At 32.7% G+C, this 15,571-nt stretch overlaps 2 protein-coding genes across 3 annotated transcripts in view; both read left to right on the top strand.

The window, feature by feature from the left end:
- The window catches only part of LOC113500860, a 168,696-nt gene extending 157,912 nt beyond the window's left edge, over nt 1–10,784 (top strand). Inside the window, exons 5-7 of the mRNA XM_026881760.1 lie at nt 6,749–6,947; nt 9,019–9,125; nt 9,235–10,784. Coding sequence (XP_026737561.1) covers nt 6,749–6,947; nt 9,019–9,125; nt 9,235–9,357 — 429 coding nt within the window. The 3' untranslated portion in view covers nt 9,358–10,784. The remainder of the gene's footprint in view (nt 1–6,748; nt 6,948–9,018; nt 9,126–9,234) is intronic.
- A 2,878-nt stretch (nt 10,785–13,662) lies between these two features.
- On the top strand, nt 13,663–15,530 carry LOC113500538. Of its 2 annotated transcripts, XM_026881368.1 has the most exons (3): nt 13,664–14,063; nt 14,291–14,862; nt 15,021–15,530. In XM_026881368.1, the coding sequence occupies exons 1-2, from the start codon at nt 13,925–13,927 to the stop codon at nt 14,860–14,862; spliced, it is 711 nt and encodes a 236-aa protein (XP_026737169.1). In that variant the 5' UTR covers nt 13,664–13,924; the 3' UTR covers nt 15,021–15,530. The 2 variants fall into 2 exon arrangements, with proteins under 2 accessions (XP_026737168.1, XP_026737169.1); XM_026881367.1 differs by lacking the exon at nt 15,021–15,530 and having other exon boundaries at nt 13,663–14,063; nt 14,291–14,904.
- Nucleotides 15,531–15,571: the final 41 nt, after the last annotated feature.

The following is a 15,571-nucleotide window of genomic DNA, read 5'->3' as shown; positions in this document are numbered from 1 at the left end:
ATCAGTATGTGTGTGGAAATAGTAAATTTAATACTCACTGAAAGCATTCACTACATTGATACAGTAAGTCACTAATGCATAGGTTTATTCACTTGAATTTGTATGTGACGTACACATTTGGAGAAGCATTGCGAATGATAAATGGCTTCTGTCATCATCGTTTATAATGTTTAACCCCATTTAATGTACAGTACGAAATTCACGGAACATTATTTACACAAGGCAGACATGGAACATTGTAGCTTCTTGGTATTAAAGTACTTTTTGAGCATATTTCTTAGAGAACAACGCCCATTCCTTGTATTCTCATAGGAATCTTTTAAGTATAAAAAATGGATACGATATTTTGTATCAGTCACTCATTCAATTTGAAAATCTTTAGGTCCTAATATTGATCGGTAGCTGCGTGATGAATTGTTATGCATTGCGGGGCACCGAGTACATGCGGGAGACGTTGCTCGGTGGTTCAGGTTTAGTCAGTAAGAGTCTGACACTACCCAGTTCCCTTCTCCCCCATGAAGTTGATATCCATGAGCATTAAGCGGAATGACCCTAAAATGGTCTTAATATTGCCTTTATATTACACTAGTGTTTCAGCTTGCAGATGTTTCAGCTTGTTCAAGCTGTGATCCCTTATATAACAGCTTTAAAACACTATTTTTTTATAAGGGTTAATTCCGCAGGACTGCCAAGTCAAAGATCTCGGCTTGATCAAAGGGCAAGCACCAACTTTTTAAATGTGGCGTTCATTTTAGATATATGTAAATATCAGAGGTTCTATTGGAGCGTCTTGTCTGGCTATTTAAGTAAGGGAATAAAGAATGTATCTATGTTCGCATACACGCTGTGTATTAGATATGTCCTGCTCAGCTGGATGGTCGATCTTACCTAAAATCGATCAGGACACATAATTATTATACGAGTATTTAGAAATTTTCCAAATTCATCCAAGTCATAGGTTGCAATACACCCAAATTGTGGTTCTGCAGACTAGCAAATAAAAGGAAAAAAGAAAAAAACACCTTTGGTTATAACGTAAATTTCATACATGAAAGTTTAAAAAAGTGACGTTCTTTGGCTAAAATTACAAGTCACTGAAGTCTATTATAAAACCCATTTCACCGAGGCTTTGTAAACGATATGAAGTCTCATTCTATTGTAATTCAGGACAGGGATATGGTATGTTAATCTTGTTATGGTAAAAAATGCTCTCTTTGCGGCGTTAAAGAGGTACATGGCAACTCTTAATTAAATTTAGACACGTTAAGTATCAAATGTTTTACTCTTTGTGTACTTTATTATATTATTTGGATTCTGAGTGAAGCAGAGAATTTAGACGAGTTATATTGAGAAAATGGTTACTCTAAGGAGTTAAAATCAAGTTATTTTTAACGTTACATATTATCCTGCTCTTTCTTTATTTGGTTAGTTTCCTTAGAATAACATAAGCTAGACTTGTTAGAGGAGCATGCTCATTCAATATTTTGCCAGTTTATGACGAATATTACTTCAGATACTATCAATTCGAGGCGTGACTACCTCAATATATTATAGAATTAATTCAGCTGTACAAATACTTAACAAAAAGTTAATAAATTACTAGACATTTTACAAATGATCAACGGATGACATAATTTGTATTACATTTATGCAATGAATGTTGATATAAAATATTATAAAGTTTATATCACTTTTAAAGTGTGAGAGACTCGTAAATCACTGGGAGTCCTGACAATAGGAATGAGGATTCCAAGGGAATAACTGGAGACAATTTCCAGGTAATAAGCTTTTCTTGGCAATTTATTTTTATTGGAATTTCAATTCTGAAGGTATCTTCAATTTTGTTCATTTGCTCACTCAGCACATACGTTTGAAATGTTGATGTAAGTGATGATAAATGTATCTCTCCTTATTACCGTCCTTAGCCAAATAGGTATTTCTTGATTGATTGTTTGTTTGAACGCGTTAATCTCAGGAACTTCTGGTTTAAATTGAAAAAATCTTTTTGTGTTCAATAGATTATTCATCGAGGAAGGTTTTAGGCTATAAACCATCACGCTGCGACTAATAGGAGCGAAGATACAATGGAAAATGTGGAAACAACAGTGTAGATACAAATTATAACTTATACGAGTATCTTCTAACCACGCGGACGAAGTCGCGGGCAACAGCTAGTTTTTTATACTAAGTGAACAAAAAGTGACTTCGGGAAACATTTTGTAAATCTAATAATATGTACGTCATTCCCTAAATTACCATAACTTTTTATTTATAAAACCCTGAAAAATCTAGCTAAGAAAAAATATTACTCCCCTTAAAAAAAAAGTTATAAAAAAACGAGGGTTATAAAAACTTTAATGCTGTCCAATTCTCAGATTCTGATAGATGCAAACAAAATTTTATGAGAAACGCTCATGCCATTTCGAAAAAAAATCCTTTTTAGTATGTAGACTGCGAAACAAAAAAAATATAAATTGGATTGCGATTTTTGCCGTCTTTAATTTATTTTTCTAGTATTATAACCACCAATATGGATTTATCAATATATATATTATATTCCAAAATTTTTTATTAATTTTGTATAACATAAATGCAATGGTCTACTACACTACATAATACACAACGAGTAACAAACATTACCTGTATTAGTTAAAATGTTATTGTTTGCTATTCAAACACCACTGCCAATGGTCGTTTATTATAGAGCTGTAACCACTATATTAATTGTGAAATGGAATTTAATTTAGCTATTTGTGATGCACTTTACGTGATTGCTCCTTGTTTCTCCATTTACTAGCTGTTGCCCCCGACTTCGTCCGCCTGATAGGTAGAAGAGCACTTTCTAGATAAATAATTCGTAAGAAAATAAAATTGCGACTTTAAATTGAGATGTAAGCTATCCTTTATTTCACGTTGTATTAAACTGCACGTGGTTTGCAAATTTGATTGAAATCGAGAAATTAGTTTAGCAGTTTATCGCGGACAAGCAACTTGACACGTAATTCATATATATTTCGATAAAACTTTTGTATATTCTTAGGGAAATGAGAATAAAGTCCGTAAACGAAGCAATTTCCTTCTTGATAATGTAATAATCTCTTAACACGTCGACGGTCATCAATTCTTTCATTTTAAATGGATTTTATTCTCCACTGTGAAAGCTGTTTGATTATTTTTATTTCGAAACGTGTTCTGCAGATGCTCGGGTTTCTACAATATGTGGAGAAGACACGTGTGAGTTTTATGTGGATGATATTTTAAAGTGGGAATAGTTATGAAATATCTTTCCATGGTAATGCTGCACAAACAAGATTTGTCACATAAACGAAGCCGTAGCTGAAACAATAGTGGTGACTCTAGAAAGATTCTATGATTTTTACTTTGTTAAACAAGGATACGGTAAAAATAAAACTTCAAGAAGATTAATAAAATTTCCTTAGATTTCCTCCTTAAGGAGATGTGTTATTTAAAACCCGGTATTTAAAAAGTCTTACAGATATCAACCGACGAAGCGATCGTTCTTGAATTAATAAAAGAGAAAACTAAAATCAAATATAAATTGTAGATCTTATCTAAGTAATTTTATTTGATAAAGGGAGGGAGGGAGAAATACTCGGATGTTATAAAATCAAATCATTTTGTACTCTCCTGGAAATAAACTATTAAGTTCTAGCGCTTGCTCGTAGCTGTCTCAACAGGGATGATGAATATCCTCTAAGTGGACGTAACACTAGCGCTAAGCACTGCACAGCTACCAATTTTATACCAACAATTTTTTATAATCGTCAGTGATGAATTTTCAACGCTTAGGGCAATTTTAGTATGATTATTTTGTTTAGATTTTGACTACGTTTTTATTGGAAAAATTGATAACTGACTTCACGTGAAGTCGATGCCCAATTACTCTCAACTTCTTTTTAAATACACGGCAAAATTGCTTTAATCAACCAACTTATCGTCTAAACTCCAACATAAGTAACATTTATGCACTTTATTGTAATAAATAGGAGCTATGAACCGGGCAGTTGTCCAACTTGCAGATGTCCCAGAATGATACAGCGATTTGAACTAACTTGCGCCGGTGCCTCCGTCGGCAGGAAGCTAGCCGATGTTGGCTTACACTTTTTGTTTCCGATCTGTGCACTACACCCTTATTACCAGTTTACCTTTGAAATGGTAGCTGTATTTCATCGGTATTTGTACTAGGTACTATTTTATTACTATATGTACAAGTTTTTGTTGACGAAGTAGCCCCTGTGCAACCCATATGTAAAAATAAATTACTATTTTCTCTTCTTGTTCTAAAAATATTTGTGAATAAAAATTGTTGAGAATCGTTTTGTTACTTGATTCGATGGATGACAAAACTGATTAGAAAAATAACAAGGTTTTTGAAGAAATTATAATAAAATAGTAGAAGAGTCAGGATGCAAGTGAAATAGGTTTCAACCGTCCTTCGTGACGGGATTTTAATTTCCGTTTTATTTCATATCCGTAAAAGAACTAATATTGAAAAATGAGTATTTTATACCTAAATGCATATAGAAATGAGGTTTTATGTAGAATCATCTGAAATCACTTAAAAACCTATTTACGCGTATTGCTATCAAGTAATCTATAGTGAAACTGCAGAATACTTAATTGTCATTTTCGAATAAATAAAAAACTGATGCAGATAACAACTAGCGATAATAATTGTTTTATTTTGTTTGTGGTTTTCAATATCGAACGGATATAATTACTTGCCTGTACTGTACGTGACTTCTGCTAATTACATTTTCATTAATTTTCGCTGGGACACGATGTAATTGAGTTCAGTTTCACCAAAACCAGCGCCATTTTTGCTGAAATTATTTTCACTTGTATGAATAATTTTATATTTTACACTTTTTTATGGATGTATTCTTAATTGACAACAATGTTCTATAAAATAAGTATAGAGATTTTACTTAAGGTGAGACGTATGTATATTATAATAGTGTTTATAGGTGAGTAGGTAAGTACATTAAGGAAATATAATGAAGTCTTGTTATGGGTAGGTACGGATAGGGAGGTAAGGTTTATAATGTAACTTAATGAAGTTTTAAAAGTATGTGCAGTACATTTAAAAAAAAAACACTTAACATGAGATAGTTCGGTATGAAAACGGTCTCGAAATGGCTTTTAAATAACTGAGAAGAAGAAAATCCGTAGAGAGATCCGAGATACAGAGAACAATTGTATTTCTAAATGGAACTGACAGTTTTACTAGGTTGCAATCTTCTTGAGTGCAGTCGAGTAAAAGATGTGAATATGTTTTTATATGGTACACGGCTTTTAAATCGAGGTATCTTTTGTCATATGAAAAGGTATTTTATTTGTAGAGCTTTATTTTTTTTTAAGAAATTATTATTTCAGTTAAAATGATTTCTAAGAAGTACTTTCCTACCTGAAGCGTCTAAATCTAGGTCTTATAATCTACAAATTATATACCTATCGTATTTTATTTATATATGTATATAAGTCAAGCTTACACTGAATTACAGCTACAACTACTGCAACAGTACTGCTACAGCTACTGAAAATAAAATAATGATATGACTCAGTGAACCACATTTTATATTTCCTATTCCGAGCATTTTCTTCTCATCCCAATAGAACATGATCTGGGAACAGAATGTAGTTGCACTTGAACACAGTTCGTTCATTAGATGTGCAGTTACAAGGCGGGAAGACGATCTTTATCGCTTGAATTGGCGCTAACCCAGGAAAGTTATCCACTTTATAGCATCATCGCGGAATCTGTTGAAAGTTACTGATAGATCAGGTTTATTGTTAAATGAACTATGCTAGTGGCTTTAAAAAAAATTTGAGATCTAAGGAGTTAAACTAAATAGAGTTCAGGAAAGATGTCCATATATCGTTCCCTCGCCCGAGTCTACAAATAAGATGCTTTACCAATTAACCTACCGAGGTAACAGACCACAAGTTAAAATGCTTCAATTATAATTCAACACATCTTTCGGTTATCTAAAGGAACTTTAATATTCCTATTGTAAGTATAATGTTCTGGAAGCTTATGCTTTTCGGGCAAAAAATTTATGGGCCAAATAAAAATTTACATCATTTATATTTTTTTAGTTCATATTTCTTTTATTCCATGTACACTTCAAAATAAAGCAATACACGTATTTTTAATCACGATCAAATTCAGTTTCATGTTTACAATAAATAAAAAAAAAAACAACTGGAATCAAATTTCGAATGCACCATCGCGGCTCAACAAGAAAAGCGTTTTTGTTTTAAAACTGAAATTAACTGACGCAAAAAGTACGAACTGTGCCATTTCAATAAAAGTTACGCTTTTGTCGGCAACGACTAACAAGCAATGTTCACGGGAAACGGAACAGAGAACACTTTTGAAAAAATTCTGTTCCAATTTACTGAACAAATTGATTTTAAGTACCTATGTAGATTTAAAATATAACTGAGAAACAAAATCGTTGATGTACTGTACTGCATCTTAAACTGCTGCTGTATAAACAAATAACTTCGAGAAAAGACAGATGTCCTTTTAGGAGAACATTTCGTGACTACTAAAGCAGTCGTAAATACTTTCAGTGGACTTCTCAGCGCTATATTAAATAGATTCTCTCTCCTTGCTTACAGTTCAAGTGCGAGGCACTTTACGCTAAGATTCCTTTCCACCACTTCCTGTTATAGTACCTACCATTTTCCGTTCTCATTTACAGACATTTTCTTATTTCAGGACGTGATTCGACTTGAAACCCAGTATTGGTCGTTGGTGGAGATTCCTCGGCAGGAGAAAGCCGAGACGGTGCCGGCGTTTGTGTTGCGCGCTTGTGCTATCATGGAAAAGACCCAGAAATCAGGAGAAGGCGTCAAGACTTCGTCGAAGTTAGCTGAAGAAGCTGCTGATAAAAGGGAGCGGATAGAAAGACTGAATGGTAATGTAGATTCAACATCAATTTGTAGTATGGCAAAAATACTGGAAAATGGATATTCAAAGTCAGGTTCATAAAATATAATATGTACTAGATACAACATTTCACTTGCAACTTCAGCATCAAAACGAAGTCTTTGATAAAATGAATTCGAAATCATTCGTTGGGATTACACGAACCCGGTTTTCAAACTAGTTTTACAAACGATTTAATTAGAAAAATAAAGCAACTTTTAGATTCCAAGAGAATTGGCAGCTTGCCAACACTTCGGTCCCGAACGTAACGTCGTGAACGAAAATCTAACCAGCTTTTGCAAGCGTAACTACGTTGCAAAATCGGTTCGATGTTCCTTTATAGTAATTTCAACCTCTTCTTAAATGAATTCTGAGGATGAAACTGATGACGATGTCTTTAAAATATGTTTCTGACTTAAGATGAGTACGGTATCTAAAATTTTAAAACGTGTAGATGAAATAAAACTTGTTATATATAATTGTCATCTTCTTTCCTCACATGTAAGAGTAAATATCTCACTATTTGGATCAAATATTCTGAACAACGCACTATTGATTTCATTCTACAATACCTAAATCTTATTATTTTCACCAAAGAAAATTTAATTCGATGAAATCAAAGCCGAAATCGAAAGATCATAGTATCATGTTGCTTGTGCTTAGCAAAAACAGAATCTATTGTAAATTTCCATTTTAAATTATTGTCTAAGTAAAATTAGAATGATCACGACGCCCTAAGGGTCAATCCATAAGTCTGGATTCCATATCGTACCTACTTAAATTTATATTCACGACATCATTATGTTCATGGCACATTTTATTCAATTAATCGAAAAAAAAAACTCAACCGCCAGTTTCGGGTATTATGAAGTCACTCTTCATCAGTATTCTAAATCTTGAATACGGAACAAACCCAATGTATACCTAGTACAAGTTGTAATACAAACATTCATACGAGTTAAGCTTAAATGAACTCGAGCCGAACCTGCGCTCTTGCAATCAAGTTACATTCGTAAGTTAATCAAGGGATGAAATATATTTATGAAACTTATTAAATATTTCGTGCAATGAATCCTTATGCCATTAATATTTTGTGCCTGATTAAGGTATACTTTATAGTTTTAATCTACATATTTATTATAGAGGAAAACTTTGTTAGTTTTTTTGTAATGAATAGGCTGAAAAAATCAGTCGATTCTGAAAATTCTTTTGCCATTCGAAAGCTTCTATATCCAGTAGTCAGAGCAAAGTTTTTAATTTCATTTTGGAAAAAAATAGGATCCCTGAGATGTTTGGCTTTTTCGGACACAAGGTGTGAAAAACCACCAGAAAAGTTACTTATTTGCATACTCTGCCTAAACTATAAAATATAGAACAATATATAATTAATTGCAGTTTTGCGGGTACTCTAAAAACCTATCCGATTAAAAAAAATCCTTATCGCCAACGAAGTCGAAAAGCTAGTTTGGAATTGAATCATTGTAATATTTGTAAAGTAAACTGGAAACGATCTCTGAATTGCTCCTGTCGATCACGTCACGACGTCCGTCTGTCGATCAGCTCCGTGCCTGTGGAAAGGTTTACTTTTTAGGAAACGAATTTAGAAAACAATTTTGGGAACCAACTGGATTCAATTAATTCTGGACAGTAACAAAACATGCGGACATTGTGGAAGGTTTTCCGCATATGTAGACGAAGAGAAACTAATGCAATCTATCTTTGAATTGCTCTAAGAACCTTTTATTATTTGTCATATTATAACTACTTGCTGGCAATTTGGAACAAAAGATCTGAAATTGTTCAGAACAGTTTCTCCGGTTATATTAAAAGCCACCGGAGTAGATTATTTTTCGTCCCTGGCTTTTAATTTTCCGACTAAGTGACCTGAATAATACTCGCGGCTTTTTACTTGTGATCTGCGATTGACTACGTCTTTGATATGTTCATATTTGCAGTTACTGGAATATGAAGTCCTTTACTCTTATCGTAAAACGCTTTAAGCATGCCTTTAACTTCTTATTTCTAGGTCTTTTTTACTTATTTTTTCCTACCATTTTCAGATATGACAACCAGTCAGATTGAAACAGAAAACACCCAGATGACTAATGATTTGTATCGTCTTCTAAAGAAATATACTGGTCTTCGGAATCTTATCAGAGAATTGAAGGTAATTGGCATAAACCTTACCTTCCCTTAATTTTCTTTCGAATTATGATAAGTCCTAATTTTGACTGAAATCCATCCAAGAATGCTAATTTCATAATTACTTTTTTCAGACGGAGTATATGAGTACCAAGATGTATCCGATATTCCCTCGCTACACGATGCTCAAAGACATGATTAAGGACATCATGCATGATCCTGATTACATGGAGGTCTGCCATGAGGTGGATCCATAGCGCGGGGTGCGCAAATAAATGAGGAGCTCCTTCACCGACCGCCAGAGGTCGTTTCGTCGCTAAATCCTTGGAATGAAGAAGAAATTTGAAGAATGATTCTATTTCTACCACCTTAAATTGCATCCACACGTCTGCAAACCGATTTTTATAAAAATTCACATGAACAGATTTGCATTTTAAATTTTGCATTAGAGTAACTGGTGTTATCAATATTTAAACTAGTGTTAAACTGATTTAAAAGTTCTGAAGGTAGAGTTTGAAGATGGTAGATTTAGGAAAAGTGTTTTGTTGGTGGAATTAGCGGCGAGTAATGAGACGAGTACTCGTTTATTTGTGCTACTTAATTCAGTGGACATTTATTTAGTGTAAGTTTAGAATTTAGTGTGTCTGTACTCGTCCTTGAGTTGTTGTGTACTCTATAATTTCCTACGGACTATGATTGTAACAGTTTTCAATAGAATTTGATCTCAGTGTACCGTGTATTCGATTTGAGTTGCATTTTCTGGCTAATGTAGTTCAAAGCGGTTTACAAAAATCTCAGTATGTTTTGGCTATTATAAATGAGGAGCTTTTGAAAACATAATCATATTTCTTAACTCTATACATATCTTAATCATATTATTGTCCCATGTAACCAAGCATATCGTAATTTTGAAATCACGATTTTAAACTGTCAGGTGATATACCTATCATCCTATTTTGTGAAGTCATAATATCAACATATAAATACATAAGGACATGTTTCAGAAATCGTGATAAAACCTACTTCATTAGATATTAATTAATTATACTGCGATCTCAATATTTCATGCTTCCTCTATCAGTATTAATGTAGGTTAAACTCTATTATAAAGTATATGAATGTAGGTACTAGTAATGCCATTGTATGTGTTCAAAATTGAAATAATGTTGGTAAGTTGTTTGGCGATAAACATTTCTAGTCAGTGACTGTATACATTTCTAATGCTTAACAAATAGGTAGATAAATATAAAATTTTACGACTTTTTACAGCCATCCTGTGTAAATCTATACTAGTAGTATGCGTTCTTGAAGCAGATGTGTTTCAAATATAAAAGCAAGAGAACAAAATAGTTTTCGCGTAGTTGCCTCTCGCTTCCATGACGGCAGCTCTGCTTCAAAAGCAAGAGAGAGGCCCTAACTCTGTCTTTATTCTATGTTTTGTCAGTGTAGAGTTCCTTAGTTGCCTTTCTCTACTTTATATTCTTAATTAATCATGCAGTATGTAGATGTCGTAGTGAAGAACTTACTTGTTAGATAGAAACATAAGAGAAACATCAACTTTTGTTATATTTTGTACGCGTTTTAAGATTTGAACATTAGTTGAATAATTTCTGTGGTATTTCTTGACTCTTGAAACTGAATAAAATAAGGACTTAATATTAAGGTACTCACGTTACTATTAATCCCGTTAGCATACAATGAAAAATAATAAAAAAAATAATTAAAATTACATAAAAATAGTTGTAAAATATAATATTGGTTTCGATATCAAAAAAAAAACAAATAAGGAAGGGCTGATCAAAAACGGAAAGCAGCTCTCGAAGAGAGGAGAGAAAAACGTGTTCAAAACAGAAAAAAACGAATATAACAAAACGGCCTGCCATATAAAAGACGCACAAGTAAATTCAGTCGTAATTATTATTATAAATATCTTCTAAATGATGTGTGGTCAAAAGTTAACTGATGAATGACATAATAAATGTGCCGTTACGTTCGTTTTTCTTACGCATAGATTTAAATGTGGGCATTTTTAGTCTTAAAACTAGAACTGGAAATCTAAAAGAATGCCCTTTATTTAAAATTATAACACCCGCATTTCATTAAAACAGACACACTTAATTTTGAGGACGTTCAAAATGAGACCTACATTTTCATACATTATCACGATGTTAGCACTTATTATTTCGCGAATTTTTGTATGCTAGCAACATTAGTATAAGCAGTACATAATCTTCTCTTAGTCAATGTTATTGTATTTATGAATAAGGACATGTTATGCCAATAGGCGGTTCTAATATAAAAATAATCATTTATAGTTATTATAGATAAGCTTTGTATGTTGTAGGTAAACTTAAAATAAAATATATGAAAGCAAATAGTGAGGCCAAATTGTTAGATTAGAAAATACTTACACTGACATGTGTAAATTAGAAAAAAAATGTTTTTAGTTTAGAATTTTTGTTGTAATTTCCTAGTCATATTCCGTTTAATAATGAATTAAGTTCAAATATCATGAATACATATTAAACTATAATCCCTTTCATTACTAGAATTGTATGTTGGTAGAGACTTCAATGTATAACAATCTACTATGTATGTATAATCTTCTATTTGTCTGTATGAACTATTGCTAACTGATTATAAGTTATTATTCATGGAGCGGCTATATTGTACCTATAAAATAAACACATAATATTATATTGTATCTAATTATCTAAGTAATTGCCTTCTGTTGTATTAGGTATGTATTTTAATTAACACTTTTATTAAATTGGTCGGAAAAAAAGAATAGTCGTTGGATTCAATTTCGTCGGAGATTACTTACAAGGTACCTACGCCTAAAGGAGTGACTTGTGACCGGCAGAACTGTAACGGGTTAATGATAATAATATTGATGAATCAAGAAGTATATGATGCGATTCCTAGCTAGGCTTTTACAATATTGTCGACTTCGTAATGTCTGTACTATAAAGAAAGGAGACTTACTTCGAGTTATCACAAGTTTTAATGAATAATGAAGACTTCCCAATAATATGATTTTTCCATGTTTCAATTTACGTTTGGTATGTGAACAACGGAATAACTTTCATTGCAATATTGCAATTTACCGAACTAACACAAACTAGTCTCTATACAAATATAAGGTACCCATCTAGATATACCTTTAAGTCCATAAATACCTAACAAAAAAAACCTAACGGAAAATTTTTGGGCATCATACTCAAAATATAAAAATAATATTAAAATTAATGTCAGATCAATGACTACCATATTCGAGTAAGCTTTCCCTATGTTAAGCACGAGATAGATTTTTTAAAGATCCCTAATTCGAAATAAATGTTGGGTTTTTGCCGATCCCCGGAAGGTTGGACCTCAAGTTCCACTTTGTAACAACGGTGTTAAAAAAAATTCTCGAACTAAATTCTAAAGAATAAGATAAATAATGATACCTATATGTATGTTGCTAATATGTATGTTATATTAATGCCAGGCATTGTACCTATTATAAGTAGATTATGTAGACGTGTATTCGGAAAATCGCGCTAACGCTTTGTTATAATGTAATACATTATTTTTTGTGCTAAATTGAGTTTCATTTTTACCCCAAATTGACAATACCGAATGTTCTCATTTCTGAGCTGGTTCATACAGCTCTTTTAAGTACCTATCTATTGTAGATAGGTACTGAGAGACGTTGCATGGCAGTGCAGGTATAGTTAGCAAGAATCTGACGCTACCCGCTTCCTCAACTGTGGTGGGTCTCCATGAGGATTCACAATTCAGAAAAAGGCGTTTTCGTTCTACTTTCTGAAGGATAGCAATGAATAAAGCGATTTTTGTTGTATGGATAGGGGCATCAAACAAAATATTAAAGGTTCAGAAATCAAGGAAAGGAATACAAGGTCTAAACTAAACAAAAAGTTCTATCGTTGGGATAGTCGGGTTTCGCATGTTTAGGGATAAAAATCTAACACTTTAGGTACCTAATGCATCGTTTGCAGGTTTGGAGTAGTTGAGTAAGTACAAACTTAGATATACGTACATTAAAATTTCTTTTTTCCTAAATTATTATTAGCTAGCTTTTAAAACTCTCAAAGTTGCAAAGTAATATTAAATTTCAACGGTTAACTCTGCCAAAACGGAACGAGTTTCTGAAGTGTAGGAACAGATAAATACTAACCAACAGGATATCAGATCAGCAAATGATCTATAGTAAAAATCGTGTGTACTTAATCCTTTTGATTGGTGTTTAATCTCCACTTTAGTACATGGGGACAATATTCGTATCTCGTAGGTATCTATTAAGTCTAGTGTCATTTATTAAATGACACGAAGATATGGAGTATAAAAATATTTACTGAAATTGATAGCAGTACTATTCACTGATTTCTCATTTTTATATTTTGTTAATAATAAAACGATTTCAGAATGAGGAAACGTCTGAAATCCACTGAGCTTATTTAACTTTGAGAGATCATGTTTTTTCTCGGAGTGGTAATACTACGCATTACTGTCACTCTGACGTCTGTCTTACAGATAGAAATTGTAATCTCACATAATCTGTGGTTCGGCTTCAGATCCTGTCAATTTATTGTTATTTAACTGATTACATAGAGATTTTATCTATAAAAATGTAAATACTGACTGTTATAACAAAGTATTTGAAATGATGGATGACTTATTAATATATTACCAAAATATTCTTCTGATATTCCATCGGTTGATTGTTAGATAGCAATTTTGAGCTATCTTTATTTCATCTTAATTTACATTGTTGTCTATTATTTTGAGACAAAATAATAACAACAAGTTTCAATACGGAATATGGAGACGTTTATAGGTTTAGTTCGTCAGCTCCCGTGTTTGTGGGATACAGAATGCAAAGAATACCGAGATATGAGAAAAAAAGATAATGCCTGGAAAAGAATAGTCGAAGAGCTGAAACGCAAAGATATACCCGATAGTAAGTAATAAATGATTGAGTATTGAGAAATAAAAGTATTTATTTAATACTTTGTGTTTTCTTATCGATATTCTTCGATATCTGTAAATAGCCAATAAGTAACTTATAAGTACAGCTGTAGTATGTTTAAATCTGCCTTATTGGAAAGAATACCTAATGGTATATAGTATGTAGTATTCATTAGTATGTACAAGACATTAAAATAGTTGTCATATGTGGTTTTTCAGTTAAAACTGCCAAAGCTGAATGGAAGAAACTGCGGGATAGTCATAGAGATTCATTAAAAAGAGCTCGAGCCACTAGTGGGTCCGATTCAGTGATCATCAACAAATGGAAGTATGCTGAAATAATGGAGTTCCTATTACCATATATGAAAACTAGAAAAAGAAGGAGAAATCTGACAACATCAAGTGATGAAAACAAAGACTCATCTCCATCACCATCAGACTCATTCCTAGTTGTTCAACCGTCTACGTCAACTACAGACACCCTAAACTTTACCACAGTCAATCAGACAGAAAAAATTCTCAATACACCTGAACCAAGTGAACACAAATTTCGTAAGAGAAAAATGGACAATGAAATAGGAGAGATAATGATTGATATGGGTGAGAGAAACAATGGCCGGTTCGGTGAGAGTGGGAAACACCCTTTAGACTCGTTCTTTGAAAGCATGTGTGAAACAACTAAACAGTTTCCCACGTGGTTGCAATATAGTGTAAAAAGAAAAATATTCAATGTCATATCTGAAGCAGAGGACACATTTGAAACTTATAAATCTCGTGAAACAATTTTTTAGGTATTAAATATTATTTAAATATAATTCTTTTTAGAAATTGAACTAATTATTTATTAGTAATTCTTGACAAAGTAAATTTTAATTTTGAGTAGTGAACAAACAGGAATGAGTAATGTGCTTAAGAAAACAAACTATATTTTTATCCTCTTTTCATTTAGGTTTTCTTCATGATACATTTTGTTCCTTGATGGCATGTTGCAAAAAATGCCAGCCTGCCACCAGCCTACTTTCTCAAGTTTCCCATCAATAACTGAGGTGATTTGTCAACCACATTTATTACTCATTTTCTTTTTATTAATTTGATTAATTTATTTAATCTCTCAATTATATTTCATGACAAGAGTTGAATTAAGGGTATTCCTCCTGGAATGGGGATATTTTCACATCAAGGCAGCTAACCTTCTAGATGTAAAGGTGAAATCCTGGCTGGTACTGGCTCAGGCTTTTGAGTAGACTTGGGATGTTTTCAGTCGGCGAGAGCCCGACATATTATTATCTCCACACTGTGTCCTCAGCCTGGGTTGAATTCATTAGCAATTGGACTCAGAAAAAAAAGATTAACAGCATGGCAGCAATATGAAAATGGGTGAATTGTAAAGTTCCTAGTATATAATACTATTGTTTATTGATTTTGCTCTCTGCATTTTGGTTAGAAAGTTCATTACTTCAAGCTGTAGCCATGATTCTCTATGATGATGATCCTATTAAA

The sequence above is a fragment of the Trichoplusia ni genome, chromosome 14 (assembly GCF_003590095.1).
Source record: "Trichoplusia ni isolate ovarian cell line Hi5 chromosome 14, tn1, whole genome shotgun sequence".
Classification (NCBI taxonomy): domain Eukaryota; kingdom Metazoa; phylum Arthropoda; class Insecta; order Lepidoptera; family Noctuidae; genus Trichoplusia; species Trichoplusia ni.
Note: the sequence above shows the minus strand (reverse complement) of the source record. Positions and strands in the feature narration are given on the sequence as shown.

Coding starts and splice junctions, on each gene's coding strand:
- LOC113500538 (XM_026881368.1), top strand. CDS start 13,925: ATGGAGACGTTTATAGGTTTAGTTCGTCAGCTCCCGTGTTTGTGGGAT. Junction 14,064..14,290: donor ACGCAAAGATATACCCGATA/GTAAGTAATAAA, acceptor GTGGTTTTTCAG/TTAAAACTGCCAAAGCTGAA.